Genomic DNA, 17,656 nt, shown 5'->3' on the forward strand with positions numbered 1-17,656 from the left:
CGAAGATTAGTCCAGTGGCGGTGAGAGGGTCGACGTTGGCGACAGAAGAGAAGGATGGGATCAACTAGAAGTCTAGAGCTGTTTTTTCTTTCTAAAATGGAGTAAACAATAGTTGGCTCCAACAAATAAATCACAGCCGGATAGGGATAGTGGAAGATATAGAAATAGCAAAAGAAAGCAATGTGGAATTTAGACCTCATCCGGCTTAATGTCTTTTTAGATAGATTTTTTTGCACGTATCTAGTTTTCCCATATTTGGATGTTTTCACTGTTCTTCCATTTTTTTTATGTTTCAAGATTTTTATTCCATAAAGGCCAAGTATTCTCATATCTAGAAAATATAAATAGATAAACCCATCATTGTCACCACATTACCTCTGTGCATTTTCTTTCTTTTTTCGGAGTGCAATCTAAAAGCTCTTTTATTAACAAATAAATAAACTCATTATCATCAACAAATTACCTTCATGCATTTATTTTCCTTTCTCACAATACGCAATCCGAATGCCCTCTTTTTCCCAAAAAAGAAACACATCACTGGCAGCAGATTACAGCCGCACATTTCATTTTTCTTTCTCAAAGAGCAATTGGAATGCTCTTTTTTTTCAAAAATAATCAAGCCTCTTTTGATATATTATTCTTTACTCACATATAATGAACATCAAAGTACACTACTAAGAAGATATAATGTGCCATTATCAGCCTTCGAGCAACGCCTGCCCCTTCAAATTGATGTGGAAATCCTGCCGTTTGCCAAAAATAACAAAGTTTTAGATAGCGCGCTAAGCCTCTTAGCGTCGGCCTGACCAAGAGCTATGAAACGCTATAGCGCAGCTATAGCGTGCTAAGCCCCATTTAGCGTTTCAGTATAAATCAATAAAAAATGAAAAAATAAACATAGAATCAGTCATCAACTTGACATATATATACTTGAAAATGGACATATATCAACTACCATACAACCAAGTTAATAGAAAAATGATACTGTATTATGTAGTTCCTACCATACTCATGCAAACAGCCACATAACATAGTATTATGTAGTTCCTACCATACATAATAAGGACATATATCAGGAGATGGTTCAATTCATTACATAACAGAGCAAAGTTTGGCATAGCAACTAGCAACATACCACCAGCACACTTTGAATAACAAAAGTGGTACATAAACAACATGAGATGGTCCTGAAGAGTACATAAACAACATACCAACTGCCAATGCTTCTTGTTCACATCTGGAAGAGTGCAATACTTCCACGCAGGGTCATCCGAATCAACTTGAGGGAGTGCAGGTGCTGCTACTGAGGCAGTGCTTGAGCCACCAACACCTATGCAGATTAAGGCAATCCAAAGTACGTGATAGAAAAATGTACATCAGTAGCAAATAAACTTTCAATGTATCTGTATTCTGTATATAACTGAAAACTTCAGCAGATTCCTATAGTAGTACAAGCATCCACAAGAAGAGATAACAAAGGATAGATGAGCTTACCTGCTGACGGGATTTGCTGGCTCATGGTCGCCTGGTGGACACCGTCGCCGCGGGGTGCTCCGTCGCCTTGTGGATGCGGTCGTCGCCGTCAGCAGAGGAAGTGGCCAGGAGGGAGCAGCCGAGAGGAAACGTCCGGGAGCTGCGTCGCCTGGTGGAAGGAATACCCCGTCGCTGGGAGGGAGTGGTGAGGAAGGTCAGTCGCCGGAGTGGCAGCTCGAGGCCGTCGCCATGGTTGGTCGTTGGTCGGCCGCCGCCATGGTTCCTGTTTGAGATGAGGACGGGAGTGGGGATAGGGTTTCGCTCGAGAGGAGGGTTGGGGGCATAGTATTCGCTATTGGTAGGCTTGGGCTTTAGCCCGCGTAGCGATTTCATTTTGGGCCGAAAATTTTAGGTCAGAGACGCGGGACGCTAACGCTAGAGGCCCAATTTTCAGCGCTAAATGACATCTAGCGCGCTATTAGCACGCTAACTCTTCGTACGTGAAATCGAGCTTCGCGTAGCGCACCACAGTCAAGATGCGTGTAGCGCCGCTATAGCGCGCTATCTAAAACTTTGAAAAATAATCAAAGCACATCAACGCTATGGAAAATTTTATATGTTGAGGATGCCAAATGAGAGCACTAGTGAAACTTTGCTCCACCTATTCTTGTACCTGTGATTTCAGCTAGAACTTTTGGTTGAATCTCAACATGGAACAGAATGCTGACCTACATATAATTGTCATCAACAGACAAAGGCTTCTATGCTGGCGGCCAGAGCTAAGTCGATGCATAATGGTAGTGAGCTTCTTCTTGATTAGTAGAACACCCCTAATTAAGGTAGTCAGCCCATTATTTCTTACTTCCAAAATTAGGCACAAGATAGTACCATCAATATGCAAAGCAGTTTGCCAGCACAAGGGAAAACCCAACAATTTGCTCCATTTATTTTCCATTTTGAGCCAAAAATATATCCCCAGCGCAGTCGCGCGAACAACAGCAACAATTTGCTCCATCTATTTTTCTTTTTGAGCGAAAAAATAATTGTGCCTAGCCAGATACAAAGTCAGAGAAATCATCAGGCCACACACAGTAAGTGTCTTTCGGACTGTAATAAACCGCCTAGTAATTTTGGATGGTACTACGAAGCTTGAAAAGAATCAAAGCTATATAATCATCAGCAGAGCCTTCTGCAGGTATTGGTAATTCAGCCCATACATTCACAGTTTGTAATCATGCGTCACTGCCTGTCACAGTTTGTTCCCCAGCAAAAGACATTTCAACACCAAAGTAACAGTATGTGACTTGATAATTACTTTGATGCCTCGCATGGCAACTACTGAACTACCATATATAAACTGGTGCTTCTATCACCTAAACCGGCATCATATATGCAATCAAAAGTGCTCAGTCAGAAATCAGAATACAATAAACAGAGCAAGGAATACCTTTACAAGATAGTTAAATGTCTCTACACTGTTCGAGAGAAAACTGTACACATGACTATGCCTGAAGGTCTGAAGCTGCAGGCTTTCTAGACCAACAAAAGCCTGAAGATCATGCAAGAAAATGCTCATGGCACAGGGCACACTATATCAAGTATGAAACCCAAGTACTGCAATACATCATCACATAACTCATTACGGGAGTGAATGGTAACAGAGACCTTCAGTCACATGGTATGTAACAGCATACAAGAGATAGCGATTACAATCCATACACACCAAAAATACGACATACTCCAGGATAAGGTAACACAACAGCAAAACTATAACGAGATGCAAATTAGATGCTACTTTGTACATGAATAATAGCATGAAGAAAAAGATAACTGAAAACACGAGTACAAAATCTAGCATCCTTGATAGTACCACCAGAGGACAGGAGGTGGTGGAGTGCAAGAGGGCAATGCACGAGGCAACCAGCAAAGCAGAAGACCAACCAAGGGGATCAGCACCACCCGGTGAAGTAGGAGACAGAGTTTGAACTGCAAGATCCCGAGGCACCTCAGAACAGGTTGCTGGAGGGCTCACATCTTTGGCCTGCCATTAATTTGAAGTAAACAAATGAAGGACACTTTGAAATAAAGGGAGTATTTGAATTTGAAAGATAAAAAAGCAATAAAAGGTTATATATCTTTGAGAGTGCAAAGGTTGCCGACTGAAGCTAGTTTACCTTTCGATTTATTTGTAACTGGGAAACTAAATCACACTTTAACTAATTGTCTTCCAGCGGATATGCGCAATCTTTGGCCAACTTTCTCCATCAGGTGCTCGGCAACTCTCCTTCAAGAGCTCAGAACAACCCCATACAAATATGCCCAGGAGGGAGGATGGCAGATCTGGTAAAGATGACATGTTGGGGCAGTTATTGATGAGGAGATTAGTCAGATTGGGGAAGCACTTCAGATTTGTTGGCAAGGAAATCATTTGACAATCAGAGAATCCCAGGTTCTGGACAGATGTGAAACCTTCAGCCGAGAGCATGTTGTTGAGGATTACAGGACTGCTAACAGTGAGTGAGTACTGGACTCGAAACTGTGCGATACACTCGGGGGTGAGTTTCGGAACACCAACCAAATGCACCTTTTCAAGTTGCAGTGAAGACAATCCTTCGAGAGAACATAAATCTGGCAAGTGATACAGTAAGAATGATTTCACAGAGGTGAGACTACCAACAGACAAGCATGCAGTGCTTCTGCATTTGCCTATGTGAATACTATTCATGTGTGGCCAGTCAGCACAGAGGAAGTCAGCTGCAAGCACGCACCGGAATACCCCATGCCAATTCTGCTCCACATGCCAATTCTAAAGAAGGGCAGGAATTTAATCTGACATCTGGGAGAGAGGTAGCAGCTCGTAAACCCCCTAATGACCGGAGACACCAGCAACCTCCGAGTGCCAAGTGATTAAGTTTTGTCAAATGTTGGAGGACCTCTCCCGATGGAAGTGCCGTTAATGTCATAATCTTTTCTAAGACCAATTTTCTCAGTGAAGCCAGGCCATCAAGGCAAACTGCTAAAGCTCCATCTGTAATACTGCATGAAGAAAGAGAAAGTTCACGAAGTCCTGATGGTGGAACCAGCGGCAGCCCAATGCTCCTTCCATACAGGAGTCCGGTCATCTGTTCGTGACAGTCTATCCATGCCTTGATGATATCCTCTTTTACCAATACTTTATCTTTCTTTCTTTCTAGAGTACTTTCAAGGTTTTGAACATGTGACATATCAGCATGCATCAATATCATCAGCTGCTTCAGAAATGAATGTTCCAATGAGAGTACTCTCCTAATATCTGATCCTGAATCCACATCCCAGATTAATCCAAGTTGTGATGCCAAGTGGTTTCCCCTCATGATCGTTGCAAATAAATATGAGCAATGGGCATTTGTCAACTTCTAAAAGTTTAAGGCCTAGTGGAAGACAAGGTAATGTCTTCAGGTTTGGCACATTGCGGAGGACAAGTGACGAGCAATTCTCAAATAGACATGCGTTGGATGGTAGGCATTGTAATGCATTGCAATCAACAAAAGTTAAAGATTTCAAATTCTCAAAATACGAACCATCAATTAACCAGCATGGATATTTTGGATATTTGTAACCACAAATTTTAAGCCCCCTAAGTTGAGGCGGTGGCATTAGGCCTTCTAAAATCTCCAAATGTAAATTATCCTCCGCATTTGTGCTTTTCTTGCAACTCCAGAGAAGTTTCAACCTACCAAGATGACTTTTCTGATGTAGCTTTGCTTCTAAGGCTTGATCCTCCCCAGTTACATTCTCAAGATTTGTGACACATAAACTGCCACGAATCTCATTCATCTCCCTAAGCTGTTGCAACTCTCATCCCTTTTCCTTAATTTGTTGAAGCGAAGTTAGCCTGCCAATGTTACGAATTTGACGCAGCGAGTCTTTGTTTGACGTGTATATTCTATCTTCACGTCGTTTAAGATGTCGTAACTTCCTTAGATTACAGAGTTCCAGTGGTCTGATGGAAGCGTGAAACTCGTCATCGGTCGGTGATGATCGGTGGTACTCTGCAGTGAAGGTTGAGTGGTGTGGGTTCGCGACCCTTGAGACTCGACCAGGACAGCGGAGGCTCGACGCGGTAATAGCGGCGAGGCGTGCGACGCGCACGGGACATGGAGGCGGGCTAGGGCTCTGGTGGTCATACATGTGGTGAGACAACTGCGAATTTGACTCGGGATGATTACAAGCAATGGTGAAATTCTTTCAAGTTTCAGACAGGCGGTCAAGAAAGGAGCGGTGATGTTGAGTTCAGGTAACTCTTAAGTGTGATACCCAATATGTGAGTTGTTCACTTTCACGCAGGTCAGTGATCAGTGTGTGATGGCGTTGGACTGATGCTCTGAAAGTTGGGAGCGCAAACTAGAGTAATGTGGAACTTAATTTTGCTCGAGTGTTGACTGAGGTCAAGAAAAGGAGGAACTACAAGTTGCAGGTGGAGTCACATGGAGTCTTTGGAGTAGCAGTGATACTCATTGGATAAACTCAAGTCCAATGTACATGGAAGTTTGACACATTGACGAATTCAAGGTGGTGGAGAATATTCGCCAAGGTGGAGTTTGTTAGAGTTGTGTCGAATATAGTGTACAAGGTAGGTTACAGTTGGACTTTGAGTTGTATTGTGTTTAGATAGGATATGTAGTCGTGTCCAAGTAGGACACTTGTATCCTAGGCCTCTCATATATAGCGGGGCTAGACGCATGATGTAACCTATGCCAAAATAATAGCACCGGAACGCAGGGGAAGCCGGCGGCATGTGCCGGTGTCCAGGACGACCGGGTGCAGTATTGTAGCGGTGTCATGAGGAGGAGCGCCCATAGTCAGGCCCCGGGGATGTAGCCATATCGATGAACCTCGTTAACAAATCTCGGTGTCGTGCTCGTGTGATTGCTTGGTCCTCGGATGATCAACGGTATGCCTCGGATTTATTCTAACACTCAAGATTTGTGACACATAAACTGCCACGAATCTCATTCATCTCCCTAAGCTGTTGCAACTCCCATCCCTTTTCCTTAATTTGTTGAAGCAAAGTTAGCTTGCCAATGTTACGAATTTGAGGCAGCGAGTCTTTGTTTGACGTGTATATTCTATCTTCACGTCGTTTAAGATGCCGTAACTTCCTTAGATTACAGAGTTCCTCGGGGAAACTGTCAACTTTGACATTTAACAGAAGTATTTGCAAGTGGTAAAGAGCACACAGTGATCTTGGCAATTCAGAAATTAGTGTTCTGACGATGTTCAAATACCGAAGGTGCTTCAACTCGCCAACAGATTCTGGCAACTTACTACTGTTGTAAGATGACAAAGATAGTACCCGCAACTTCTTCAAATCTTGTAGTATCTGATTAAAAAGATCACTTAAATCATCCATTAGGGGGTCTATGCAGATAATAGCGCGTAAATGATGTAGCTCGCAGATACTTTGCTTGTGCTTTTGCATCCTACCAACACGAACAGATAGGAATCTGACAGTAGATGCTATTTCTGTCACCTTATCATCTTCCAATCTGAAGTAATATTCTTTGGAGAGTGATTCTGCCAGCTCATGCAGGAGATCATGCATAACATGGTATTTTGGAGTGTCTTTCCCAGAAACTGGTTGAAAAAGCGAAACGGAGATCATCTCATTGAAGCAATCCTTCCCAATATCTTCCACCCTCTTGTTTTGGTCATATGAATCAACAAGGCCCTCTGCCATCCAAAGATGAACCAACTCATCAGTGACATACTTGTGGCCTTTTCGAAACAAGCTGCAACATAGGAAGCACCTCTGCAGGCATGGATCTAACTTCTTATAACTCCACAACAGAGCTCTCATGAGCTCACTTAATTTGTCAATCTTTATAGTTAGAGCATCCTTCATGCATTGATATGTGTTTTTCGTTGCAATTGGGAACCCACAACTTTTGCTGCCAAAGGAGATTGTCCAAGTCTTTTAGCAATCTTCTCTGCAAAATCTTTGAGTTTTTCACGCGGCTGCGGTTTGTGATTTGTGCTCCAGAGAATGCATGGTGTTTGAAGAGTGCCAAGAACTTAGCATCTTCCATATTTTCCAGCGGACACACTTCACAACAAAGAGCAGCTGGAAATGTATCCCGTCGAGAAGTTACCAAAACTTTGCTTCCCATCTGTTGCGAAATTAGAGGAGCTAACAGTTGGTCCAATTCACTCTCACTATCAGGTTCAAACCAAACATCATCCAACACAAGTAGGAATTTCCCTGATTCTTGCAGTACGTCTGTCAACTTGCGCTGCAGAGTATCAAGGTTATCAATGCGTGGGCATTCCCCCTGAGAGGCAGACTCGACGATCTCTCATGTATGACGGCGGACATCAAGTTCGCGTCAGATGAAGTGAGAAGCAGCGCTGTAGGAGCCGGCGCCGGCGAAGTGATGAGGCAAGGTGAGGCAGATAGTAATCCTCTCCGGCAAGAGTGAGAGGTGGCAAAAAATCCTGAACAGCCCCTTAACAAGGCAATAGTAGATAAAATCCAACTAAGATATATCCCGCAGAATTCCATGGTTCCACAATGATTTGCCTATCCCTGTCTCACTTATTTATTTATTTTGAACAGGCAATGGCCAGAGCTCTGCCAATTCATTAAAGGAGAGGGCAAACTGTACAAGCTGAAATCAGCTGGGATGAAGCGAAAAGAGAGAAAAGCGACAACACATTACAACTTAGGGCGACTACTCTCTGAAAGCCAGTCCTATAGACTGAAGATCTGCTCAAATGAGATCGTCGGAGGAGGAAGCCTTGTCAAATATCCTGCGATTTCACTCTTTCCATAGATGCCACAGAGGCACAGACCATAAACCAAAGTAGGGATCGTCAGTTTGCTCTGAGGTTTTTTTCATGTCAGGAGCAACATTTCTCCACCAACTCTGTCCCACTTTTGAAGCCTATCCTACCAGCTCAATCAGTACGTAGCCTTCTCCTGTCCGCACACTATCCTCTACGGATCCGTGTTTCCGATGTCCATCGTCTCGTCTCCATCCTGTTGGCCTCCCCTTGACTGGGCTTTCCCGGTTGCGGGTTGGGCACGCCGTTGTGTTCTGTAACCAGGAAAACGACTGATTTCCCATCATCCTTCACAGCAAAAGTGGTTCCAGAAGCCCAAACAATAGACTGGACTTTACAAACCAAATGAATGAATGGTTCATTTCTTTTGTCTTTCCTGTTGCTTCTCACTGGAGTTCCTCCGTCTTCCGGTGAAACAAAAAATGAGCATACCGTAAGAACTAATGGGTTCTTTGCACACTGAGCATACTGCATACACATACATGGACAGCAGAGAAGGAAAATAAATGAATGGTGATGAGCAGACAATTCAGATTCAGAATTAAATTACTGCTGCGGCGGACTGAGCTTCACCGATTTTAGAGAATTGCTGAGAAACTAAAGCTATTGTTGCAGTAATTTTGCTGCCTTGAGCTAAATTCAAGGGGATGAGAAGTGCAAGGAAAAAAAATGTTGACCTTGTTCGCTGTGGGGAACAGCTCGGCTCACGCTGTGGCCGTGCGCGGGCCCAGGCGACGTCCCCACACAGGCTCAAATGGTAGCCCGCCGCCGCGGCCTCTAAGACCACCCGCAGCTCCAGGCGACGCACCTGACGGGGGCCAGGCACTCTGAGCGCCGGCGAGGACCGCATCCCGACCACCACCGTCGTCGGTTGGGGGCACAGATGGGAGCGGCGCGTGGATGGCCTGGCGGCGCTGGTTGAGGACGCAGTAGGAGGTTGCACAAGAGAGGGGACTTGCCGCCGTTGCCGATTTGATTTGCGTCGGAGACGCCGGAGAACGGGAGGAGCGAGACGAGACTCGCTTGACGGTTCAGATAGGTCCTCTCCGTTTTCTCTCCTGACTTATAAAGCATCTACAGCCGAACTTGCAAATCCGACCTCTCATACGCCCGCGTACAGTCACCAGTCACCTCTCAAAAAACGCATTCCACATCAAGATATCTCAAATTAAAAATCTTAAATCCATATTATTACATGCAACACAGCGATTTTTTACGAGAGCTTCGTCCGGTTCCGCTCCCGCCCGCCCGGCTCCGCCCCGGCCATGTCCGGCGGCTGACTGCGCCCCTCAAAGTGTTGGTTCGGTTACCAGCAAGTAGGGTAGGGCATGGGACACGAGCCGGCTCACGGGACTCAAGGCGCTGCCGTCTCCCATGCCGTACTCTTCCTTGTCAGAGACTGGAACCTGAACGGTGCCGGTGGACGTCAGATCGATGATGGATCCCTCCGGTGACGAGCCGCTGACGTCCACCATGATGCGTTTGCGGCGCCCTAACTGATGCGCCATACGAGACGCGGAGAATGCGACTCCGCCTCATCGACGTCCGCCGCCGCGAGGGTTCTCGCCGCCTCCCGCGCCCGGTGCCTTGCACGCCGTGCCATGGCCTCGTGGGACGATGTTGCGTCCCCAATTTTGGAGCGCCACCGGAAGAGTTGCGCGTTCGGACTCCAGGCGCGGACCGCACCGCCTGCGGTGAGGCAACTACGGCCGGCCTAGAGCCGGATCCATGTGCCATTTGGGCAGACGCAATGGATTCCCAACGGATGGAGTCCGAGCGCAGCCATCCACGGGCCTCCTCTCGGGCGCGGCGGAGCGCCGTACGATCATCTCCTCCTTGGGGCCGCGTGGGATGAGCTCGGAGGTGAAGGACTTGAATCCGCTGCCCGCCGCCATGCTGGAGACGACTGGAAGGAGCGGAAGACGAGTTTGGGTGACGGAGGGGAGTGGAGAGGAGGAGAGTGAAGTGGCTAGGGTTTGGTCCGGCAAGCAGATGGGGAGGATTTTATGTGAGGTCGGGTGGGCCAGTGTGGGGTGGGTTTGACGTGGCAGGCGTGCCCGGGCCCCCCCATATTCGCCCCATATTCGAGCTGGATATGAGGGTGCCGGTCAACCCGGACGTTTGAGGACCATTTGAGGGGGCCGTCTAGATCAAAAAATTGTGACCGAACAGTGACCAGGCGGCCCGCTCGGGCATATGAGACGGGTTTGAGGTGCCTGGCTGTAGATGATCTTATGATCTCAAATATGGAAATTCTTCGTCCACCATTTTTTTCATAGCAAACCTACCACATCTGCCATACGATACCTTAAAATATTTTCTCGCTCCTCTCAACTGCAGGTCTAATAAGTCGAAATAAGCTTGTGTGGCATCTCTTGACCAGAAATCAATCTAATAATATGTGGGTTATGTATGTCACATAAACTAGATACCATTGAATTTGTATTAAAAAAGAGATTGTGATTTTGCATCTATCAGCAGAATATTATGAAAGCACTGAAAATCAAATTTTAAAGTTGAACGGTCAAAACATGCCTATATTTTGTAATTATAAGAGGCTGGGGACTAACGACAGAGGCAGAGACCCAAATTGCATTCAGAACATTTACGCAGTAATCAATGGATGCAAAATGCCACCAAATTTTGCGCACTTGGCTCCAAAATCAAAGCAACAAGAAAGCACAAGAACCACAGCGTTTATGCTTTCCTTAATTTTGATTGCCTAAATCTGAGAAGCAACCAGATCGCAACAAATGCTTTCCTGAATTTTAGCGCTCTGAATCAGAGTAGCACTTCTTTCAGGCCAAAGACCATACAATTTCAGGGGAAATGGATACCCCATATTCTAGAAACAAATACATGTATACTGGACAAACATAATAATGGGGGGAAAATGGAAATGCTGACTTCGGAAATCCGAGCCACCATAAACAGGCTTCTCGGACCACAATGCCACATGCCACAGGGTGAGAATCGGAAACACCATGTGAGCCGTAAAGATTATCATAGCACCTCATTCCTTGCCTGGATCAGGACAGTTGTTTGAAATTCTTGAACAACCATGTGAGCTGCGCATGCTTTCTTTATGATGTTCAACTCCTTGACTACATCGTCTATCTTCATTCTGTGCCTTGGGGAATCCTCGCAGCAAGCTAGCCCAAGCTTAAACATAGGATATAAGAATACATCTATGAACCGTTGCACGTGTCCGCTGTAGGTTGCACTAGCATCCAATATTTCCAGCAGCTTATCAGGGTAGGCCATCCTGACATAGTCGACCAGGCTTGTCACACCATCCATGAAATTGTCAGTCGGCTTCCTTCCAGTAAATATTTCCAATAGCAACACACCGTAGCTATATACGTCACCATCCCTGGAGGGTTCAGATCCTGAGCCATACTCTGACAAACATGAAACAAAGATGTTACTGGCCATGTAATAGACACAAATTTGGCAGATTTCACTCTCAGTTCAATCTAGATAGTGGATTATATAATGTAAGCAAAAATATTTCTAGATAAATTTAAAACATTGCTGACCTGGTGCGACGTATCCAATTGTGCCTTTAATCGCAAATGAGCTGGTTTCAGTTCCACCACCACCATGCTCGCATTCTTCAGTATGCATTATCTTTGCTAGACCAAAGTCGGTGACGTGTGCAACAAAGTCATCATCTAGAAGGATGTTGCATGGTTTGATATCACAGTGAACTATGGATGGCTCAATTTGATGGTGAAGATATTCTAATGCCTCTGCAACATCAAGAGCAATGCATAGCCTTTCCATCAAACTTAGCCTTCTAAAGTTCCAGCTGTTAGTCATGGAGTTTGGATGCAGCCACTCATCTAAATTTCCGTTGGAGATAAACTCTAAGACAAGTGCCTTGAACTCATCACCATTACGATCCAAACTGCTACACACAGTGATCACTTTGACAAGTTTCCGGTGTCGAATCTTCCTTAGGGCCTCACACTCTCTCAAGAAGCTTCTATTAGCTCCTCGTTTGCAAAGATTGAGAACCTTGATTGCTACAGTACATAAACTCTCATCGAGATTTAGAGTTCCAATGTACACATTGCCGAAACTTCCAGAACCAATCAAATTTGTCGGTGAGAATGACTCTGTTGCTGCATCTATCTCAGCATAGGATATCCTCTCATGCATCTCTTGGTGAAATCCAACTCCTTGATGAAGAACATTGTTCGGTTTGATTCTTGTCTTCATTAAGTAGCATCCAGTTAGAGAGCACATGAAGAAGATCAAAGTTCCAAACATGCAAAAGAGTATGAGCCGACGCCGATGCTGCCCAGCCTGGTTAGAACTTATATATGGGCATGAAGGGAGTTGCAAGGATGGGGGACCTCCGCATAGCATGCTATTGCCAGGGAGCAACAATACAGTAGCATTGTGAAAGATCCCTGCATTTGGCACGGGACCAGATAGGTTGTTGAAAGAGAGGTTTAGATATATTAGGAGCTCAAAACTCTGGAGGAACTCAGGAATGGGTCCTGCTAAGTTATTATCAGAAAGATCCAACTTTTCGAGGCCTCTCAAGGAAGAAAACCCTTTTGGTACTTGCCCATGCAAAAGATTTCCTTGAAAATTTAGAAAATTCAGTTGGACGCAACTGCTGAGAGTGTCTGGGATTTCACCAGAGAGCTTGTTCATTGATAGGTCGATTGCGCTAAGGCTGTTCAACTTTCCTATCTGTGTTGGAATGGAGCCACTTAGAGCATTGTTGGAGAGGTTGAGAAGTACCGTAAGAGAGGGAATCATGAGTATCTCCTGTGGGATTTCCCCCCTCAAGGAGTTAGCGGAAAGATCCAGAGATACAAGTTTTGTGAGAGTGCCAAGGCTTGCTGGAATGTTGCCATCTAGAAAGTTATTAGATAGAGAGAGGTTGCTCAATTGCGTGATATTGCCTAAAGATTGTGGAATCTGCCCATAGAATCTATTATGGGATAGGTCGAGATACTGGAGGCTAGGAATCTGGCCAATATCCAGAGGCAAGGTGCCTGTGAAAAGGCTATCTGCAACGCTGAACCTTGTAAGTTTTTTAAACTTCCCTAACCCTACAGGTATGGACCCAGTTATTTTGTTTCTACCAAGTGCAATCGAATTGAGCTCTGTAGATAGGTTGGCAATAGAAACTGGCACAACACCTTCAAGGTTATTTTGTTCAAGGTCTAGTACTTCCAGGTTGCTACAGTTGGTTAAGGATGTGAGGAAATCCCAATCCCTAGGCTCTGTGGTTTGAAGGAAATTGTGCCCTAACGAAAATCCCCGGATATGACCATGGATGCCAATGTCCCGTGGAATCAGACCATTATACTGATTTCCGCCAAGGACCAAAACTTCAAGTGTCGATGCATTTGACAGGGAGCCTGGTATTGGTCCTGTAAATTGGTTCGCAGATGTGAACAAAAACATTAGCTTGGGAAGCTTAAGGCCAATATCAAGCGGCAAAGATCCTGAAAACTGGTTGAAGCCGATGCTGAAGTATAAGATGGAGGAAATATTGAACATGGATGGAGGAAAAGGGCCTTCCAGTTTGTTATCCATGATATCAAACGTAAAAAGATTTGCCATCTTACCTAGAGCTGGAGAGATATGGCCAGTGAAACCGTTATGGGCTAATCCTACAAGTGTCAGTGATGTCAGGTTGCCGAGCCAACTCGGGATTTGGCCATGGAATTGGTTTTTGCGCATACTAAGCTTCGTGAGGGCTGTGAGGTTGGAGAATGACATGGGAATATCACCAATCAGATTGTTATCGGAAACATTGAGAAATTTGAGCTTTGATAGGAGACCTAGAGAAGCAGGCATGGAACCAGAGAGGTTGTTCCCCCTCAACTCCAAGGTATGAAGTGTTGTACAACCACTGAGGCTGCCTGGGATCTCACCTTTCAATTTGTTGTCTGAAAGACTGAGGATGCGAAGGTGGGTCAGGTTACCGAGCTGCGGGGAGATGCTGCCGACAAGGCCCAAGGCAAGCAGACGTATGGCAGTGACATGGCCTGGGTGCCGGCGGTTGCTGCAGGCCACGCCCATCCACTCACAGTAATTAGGCAATGGCGCCGTTCTCGTGCCGTTGATGACAGGGTCCCAAGACCAAGAGGACAGTGCCCGTGTAGGGTCACTGGTTATGAGGGATTTGAATTTTAGGAGCACAGAGAGATCGGTGCTGTAGTTGCTACTTTGGTTGTTGGTGGGTTGAGAGGAGCTGGATGCGAGAAAAAGGAGGGTATGAGTGAGAAGATGGACCATGAAATGCTGCCATGTCTTCATGGTTGAGCAAGGAGGTGGAATGGTAGGTCCTTAATTATTGTATTGTGCTCTCCTCTCCTTGTGTGCAGGTCGTTAAATAGGCGATAATGCTTATCACTCTCCAGGGTCAGCCAATGAAGATATTTTTGGCAAAAAGCAGCGGCGTTGCTTTCATTCATTAAGAGAAGGAAAACATTGGACGCTGGCAACCACTTACTTATGACTTTTTTTCTCTCCAGGAGAACTAATTGTTTATCCACCTCTTGGTCTTGGGACAGATAACTCATGGGGATATTATACTCATCTCACTAGTTGCAGTGCGTATCACATAGTGGTTTTTTTTTTGCGGGTGTATCACATAGTGGTTTTAACTCAAATGTTTCTTAATAGGTTGTTGAGCGAGGAGGTGGAGGTGACTACTATATTCTTGCCCTTCCCATGTGTATGTCCAAGTAGTTGAATAAGATGGAGGTGGCCTTAATTTTGAATTTTATTAATGGCCAATATAAAAAAAACAAGTGACAGTGACTAGAGTTATGTCATGTGCAACATGCATTTAAAGTAAAGACATAATTTCAAACGTTGAAATATTCCAATGATGTTACAGTGTGATAGCAATACGATAGATGTTTGGAGAGAAAAAAAGGCCACGCAGAATTATTTGGTTTACACACGGAGTAAATCAGGTCCATCCGAAAGTGATTAATACCTCTATCATGAGTGGAAGAAAAGAGTGAAAATGACTAGTGCAATGTCCGGTGCCATGTAGGTGAAGGTGCGACATAATTTCAAACGTTGAAATGTTCCAATGATGTTACAGGAAATGGCAATAAATTGGATGTAGAGAAAAACAGGTTAATGTGGAATTTTATGTTCATGTGGCACAATCACAAAAGATTGAAAACCCGTCAATCAGAAAAGTCACTCATATAAATCGGAACATAAGGATCGTGAAGGAAACACCATGGTTACCAAAGGACGGAGATCAGAATTGGATGGTCACCTAAAAAGTCACCCACAAAGAGTCAAAGACACAGAAACATACTACAGAAGAATTACAATAGAGAAAATAGCAAATAAAATCTGGCTAGATCTTTCTTCTCCATGTCTCTCATCCTCTGTTTCTCTCGGAGCAGCTAACCAAATGGATTAAATGAGTGTTACTTGTGTCTTGGTTAAAATAGGAGTCAACCGGCCACTATTTACACTTGGATTCAATTAGTTGGTGCAAACTATATTCTTAATTTACTTGTATAGCTACAATTGCTTAACTAAGAGTTCACGAGCTGTCTAGCTCACTCATCATTCAAAACTGCTAGCCACAATATAACTAGATGAATCCATTGGACTGTCACTTGTTCATTTCAGAACATACTAGGTGATTTGAGTACACTGACAGCATTCCACATGAGTGGGCAGCAGATTCAGCTGCCCCGGCCATCGCACAATCAGCCCACAGATAGAGTTACTACCTGACGAGTTAGGTACTTATGTACTACTCCCTCCTTTCCTAAATATAAGTCTTTTTAAAGATTCCACTATAGACTACATACGGAGCAAAATGAATAAATCTACACTCTAAAGTATGTCTATATACATCCGTATGTAGTTTGTAGTGGAATATCTAAAAAGACTTACATTTAGGAACGGAGGGAGTAAAAAACAATTTGCATGTGAATTGAAGCCTAATGGAGTACTGATCCCGCCTCATCAATGAAACAAAGCAGCAAGGAAAGAGGGGGCTCACCCATGGCCAAGGCCCTACAGCGGCAGCGGCAGCGGCGTCGGTGGCGGAGGTTGGCATCGACGATGCTGGCGGGCCAGATCTGGATCAGCGACTAGCAGGAGGGGATGTGGGCGTCCTGATCCTCGTGGGCAGCGGCGGCGGAGGAGGACCTCGCCGGACTGCTGCCTTGTGCACGCACCGCGATTGGAGGAGGAGGCCGTGGGGCGCTGGCCGTGGTTGAAGGAGGCGGCGGCGGCGGCGGCGACTTGGGGAGTTGGGGAAGAGAGAGGAGAGCGAATGAAAGAAATGGGGCAAAATGCTGGGCTTAGCAGGCTGGGCCGGGCAAATTGATGATGGGCTCAGTCAGCTGGGCTGGGCCTTGTGGCCATTTGGGGGCAAAGTGTTGGCGTGGGCAGCAACTGCACAACTTTTGTTAGTGTTGGCGTCCCTGCTAACCCAAACGCCATCAGTAACTGCTTCAATTTTTATTTTCATTCGACGAGAATAGATTTGTTCGGTTGCTAGTGACGTGACAGTTAGTCAGTACGCTACCAGTTGTCACAATATTGGTGGTGTGGCAAAAAGTTCGACGCCACCACTAACTTGCAACCGGGCAGGCTGCTAAATCCCAAATAGTAGTGGCGTGCATTTTACGTGACACGCCACCAATAATGATATAGTTGTGACGTACGAAATATGCCAACGCCATCACTATTTATGAAAAATGAGGCGCCACCAACAGAAGTTGTGGCTAGCCGTTTTTTTTTACTAGTGAGCCCTGTCCGTCCAGTGTAAGCTTTCCTCTCGTTTCATGAGAGTGGCTGATTTTCCATTAAAGCCAGTCAGACTACATGATTCCTCAAGCTTGCAAGCAATGAGATTGAAGCAGGAACTCGTGAAAAAGAATCTCGAACACACATGTAGGTGAGCGTGATTTTGTATTATAAAAATACAGGCTAGCTAGGAAACTTACAACAACCAAAACTAAGGCAAAGCAAAACAGATGGAACCTGTGCTAGCTAGCTACCTACGAAGGAAGAGAAAGATCAAAATGGTTAGCACTAGGCCTAGCAGAAAGGGACAACTTCCGCAATTCTTTTCCTCTGGCTAGCTTCCATTGCTCTGCCCGATGGGAGATGATAGCACGGGATATTTTCAACCGGTTTGGATGGCGGTCATGTAATAGGATAGGCATTTAGTGTTCCTATCTCTTTTTGCCAGCCGGCTGTGCCTTTTCTACTATTGCGTTGCTCTCTGTGAGCCTTTTTTTTCGTTTTTGTTTGAGACTTGCAGACTTATATTGGACCTTTTGCTTATTAATAATTATGGCCGTATGCATCGTTCTGATGCAGAGGCTGGGGCGAACCC

At 45.1% G+C, this 17,656-nt stretch overlaps 1 protein-coding gene and 1 long non-coding RNA gene across 4 annotated transcripts; both read right to left on the minus strand.

The window, feature by feature from the left end:
- Nucleotides 1-478: 478 nt before the first annotated feature.
- LOC119334494 lies at nt 479-2,039 on the minus strand. Its single transcript, XR_005161372.1, has 3 exons — nt 1,495-2,039; nt 1,212-1,330; nt 479-743 (listed from the first exon to the last, which is right to left on the minus strand). It is a non-coding gene; the product is annotated as an uncharacterized LOC119334494 (long non-coding RNA).
- An 8,916-nt stretch (nt 2,040-10,955) lies between these two features.
- On the minus strand, nt 10,956-16,561 carry LOC119329435 (probable LRR receptor-like serine/threonine-protein kinase At3g47570). 3 transcript variants are annotated; one of them, XM_037602480.1, is made up of 3 exons: nt 16,310-16,561; nt 11,835-12,047; nt 10,956-11,696 (listed from the first exon to the last, which is right to left on the minus strand). In XM_037602480.1, exons 1-3 carry the CDS (start codon nt 16,311-16,313, stop codon nt 11,299-11,301), a joined length of 615 nt encoding a protein of 204 aa, XP_037458377.1. In that variant the 5' UTR covers nt 16,314-16,561; the 3' UTR covers nt 10,956-11,298. The 3 variants fall into 3 exon arrangements, with proteins under 3 accessions (XP_037458377.1, XP_037458376.1, XP_037458375.1); XM_037602479.1 differs by having other exon boundaries at nt 11,835-12,513; XM_037602478.1 differs by lacking the exon at nt 16,310-16,561 and having other exon boundaries at nt 11,835-16,299.
- Between the last annotated feature and the right edge of the window lie 1,095 nt (nt 16,562-17,656).

This window comes from Triticum dicoccoides, chromosome 7A, assembly GCF_002162155.2.
Source record: "Triticum dicoccoides isolate Atlit2015 ecotype Zavitan chromosome 7A, WEW_v2.0, whole genome shotgun sequence".
Taxonomy (NCBI): Eukaryota; Viridiplantae; Streptophyta; class Magnoliopsida; order Poales; family Poaceae; genus Triticum; species Triticum dicoccoides.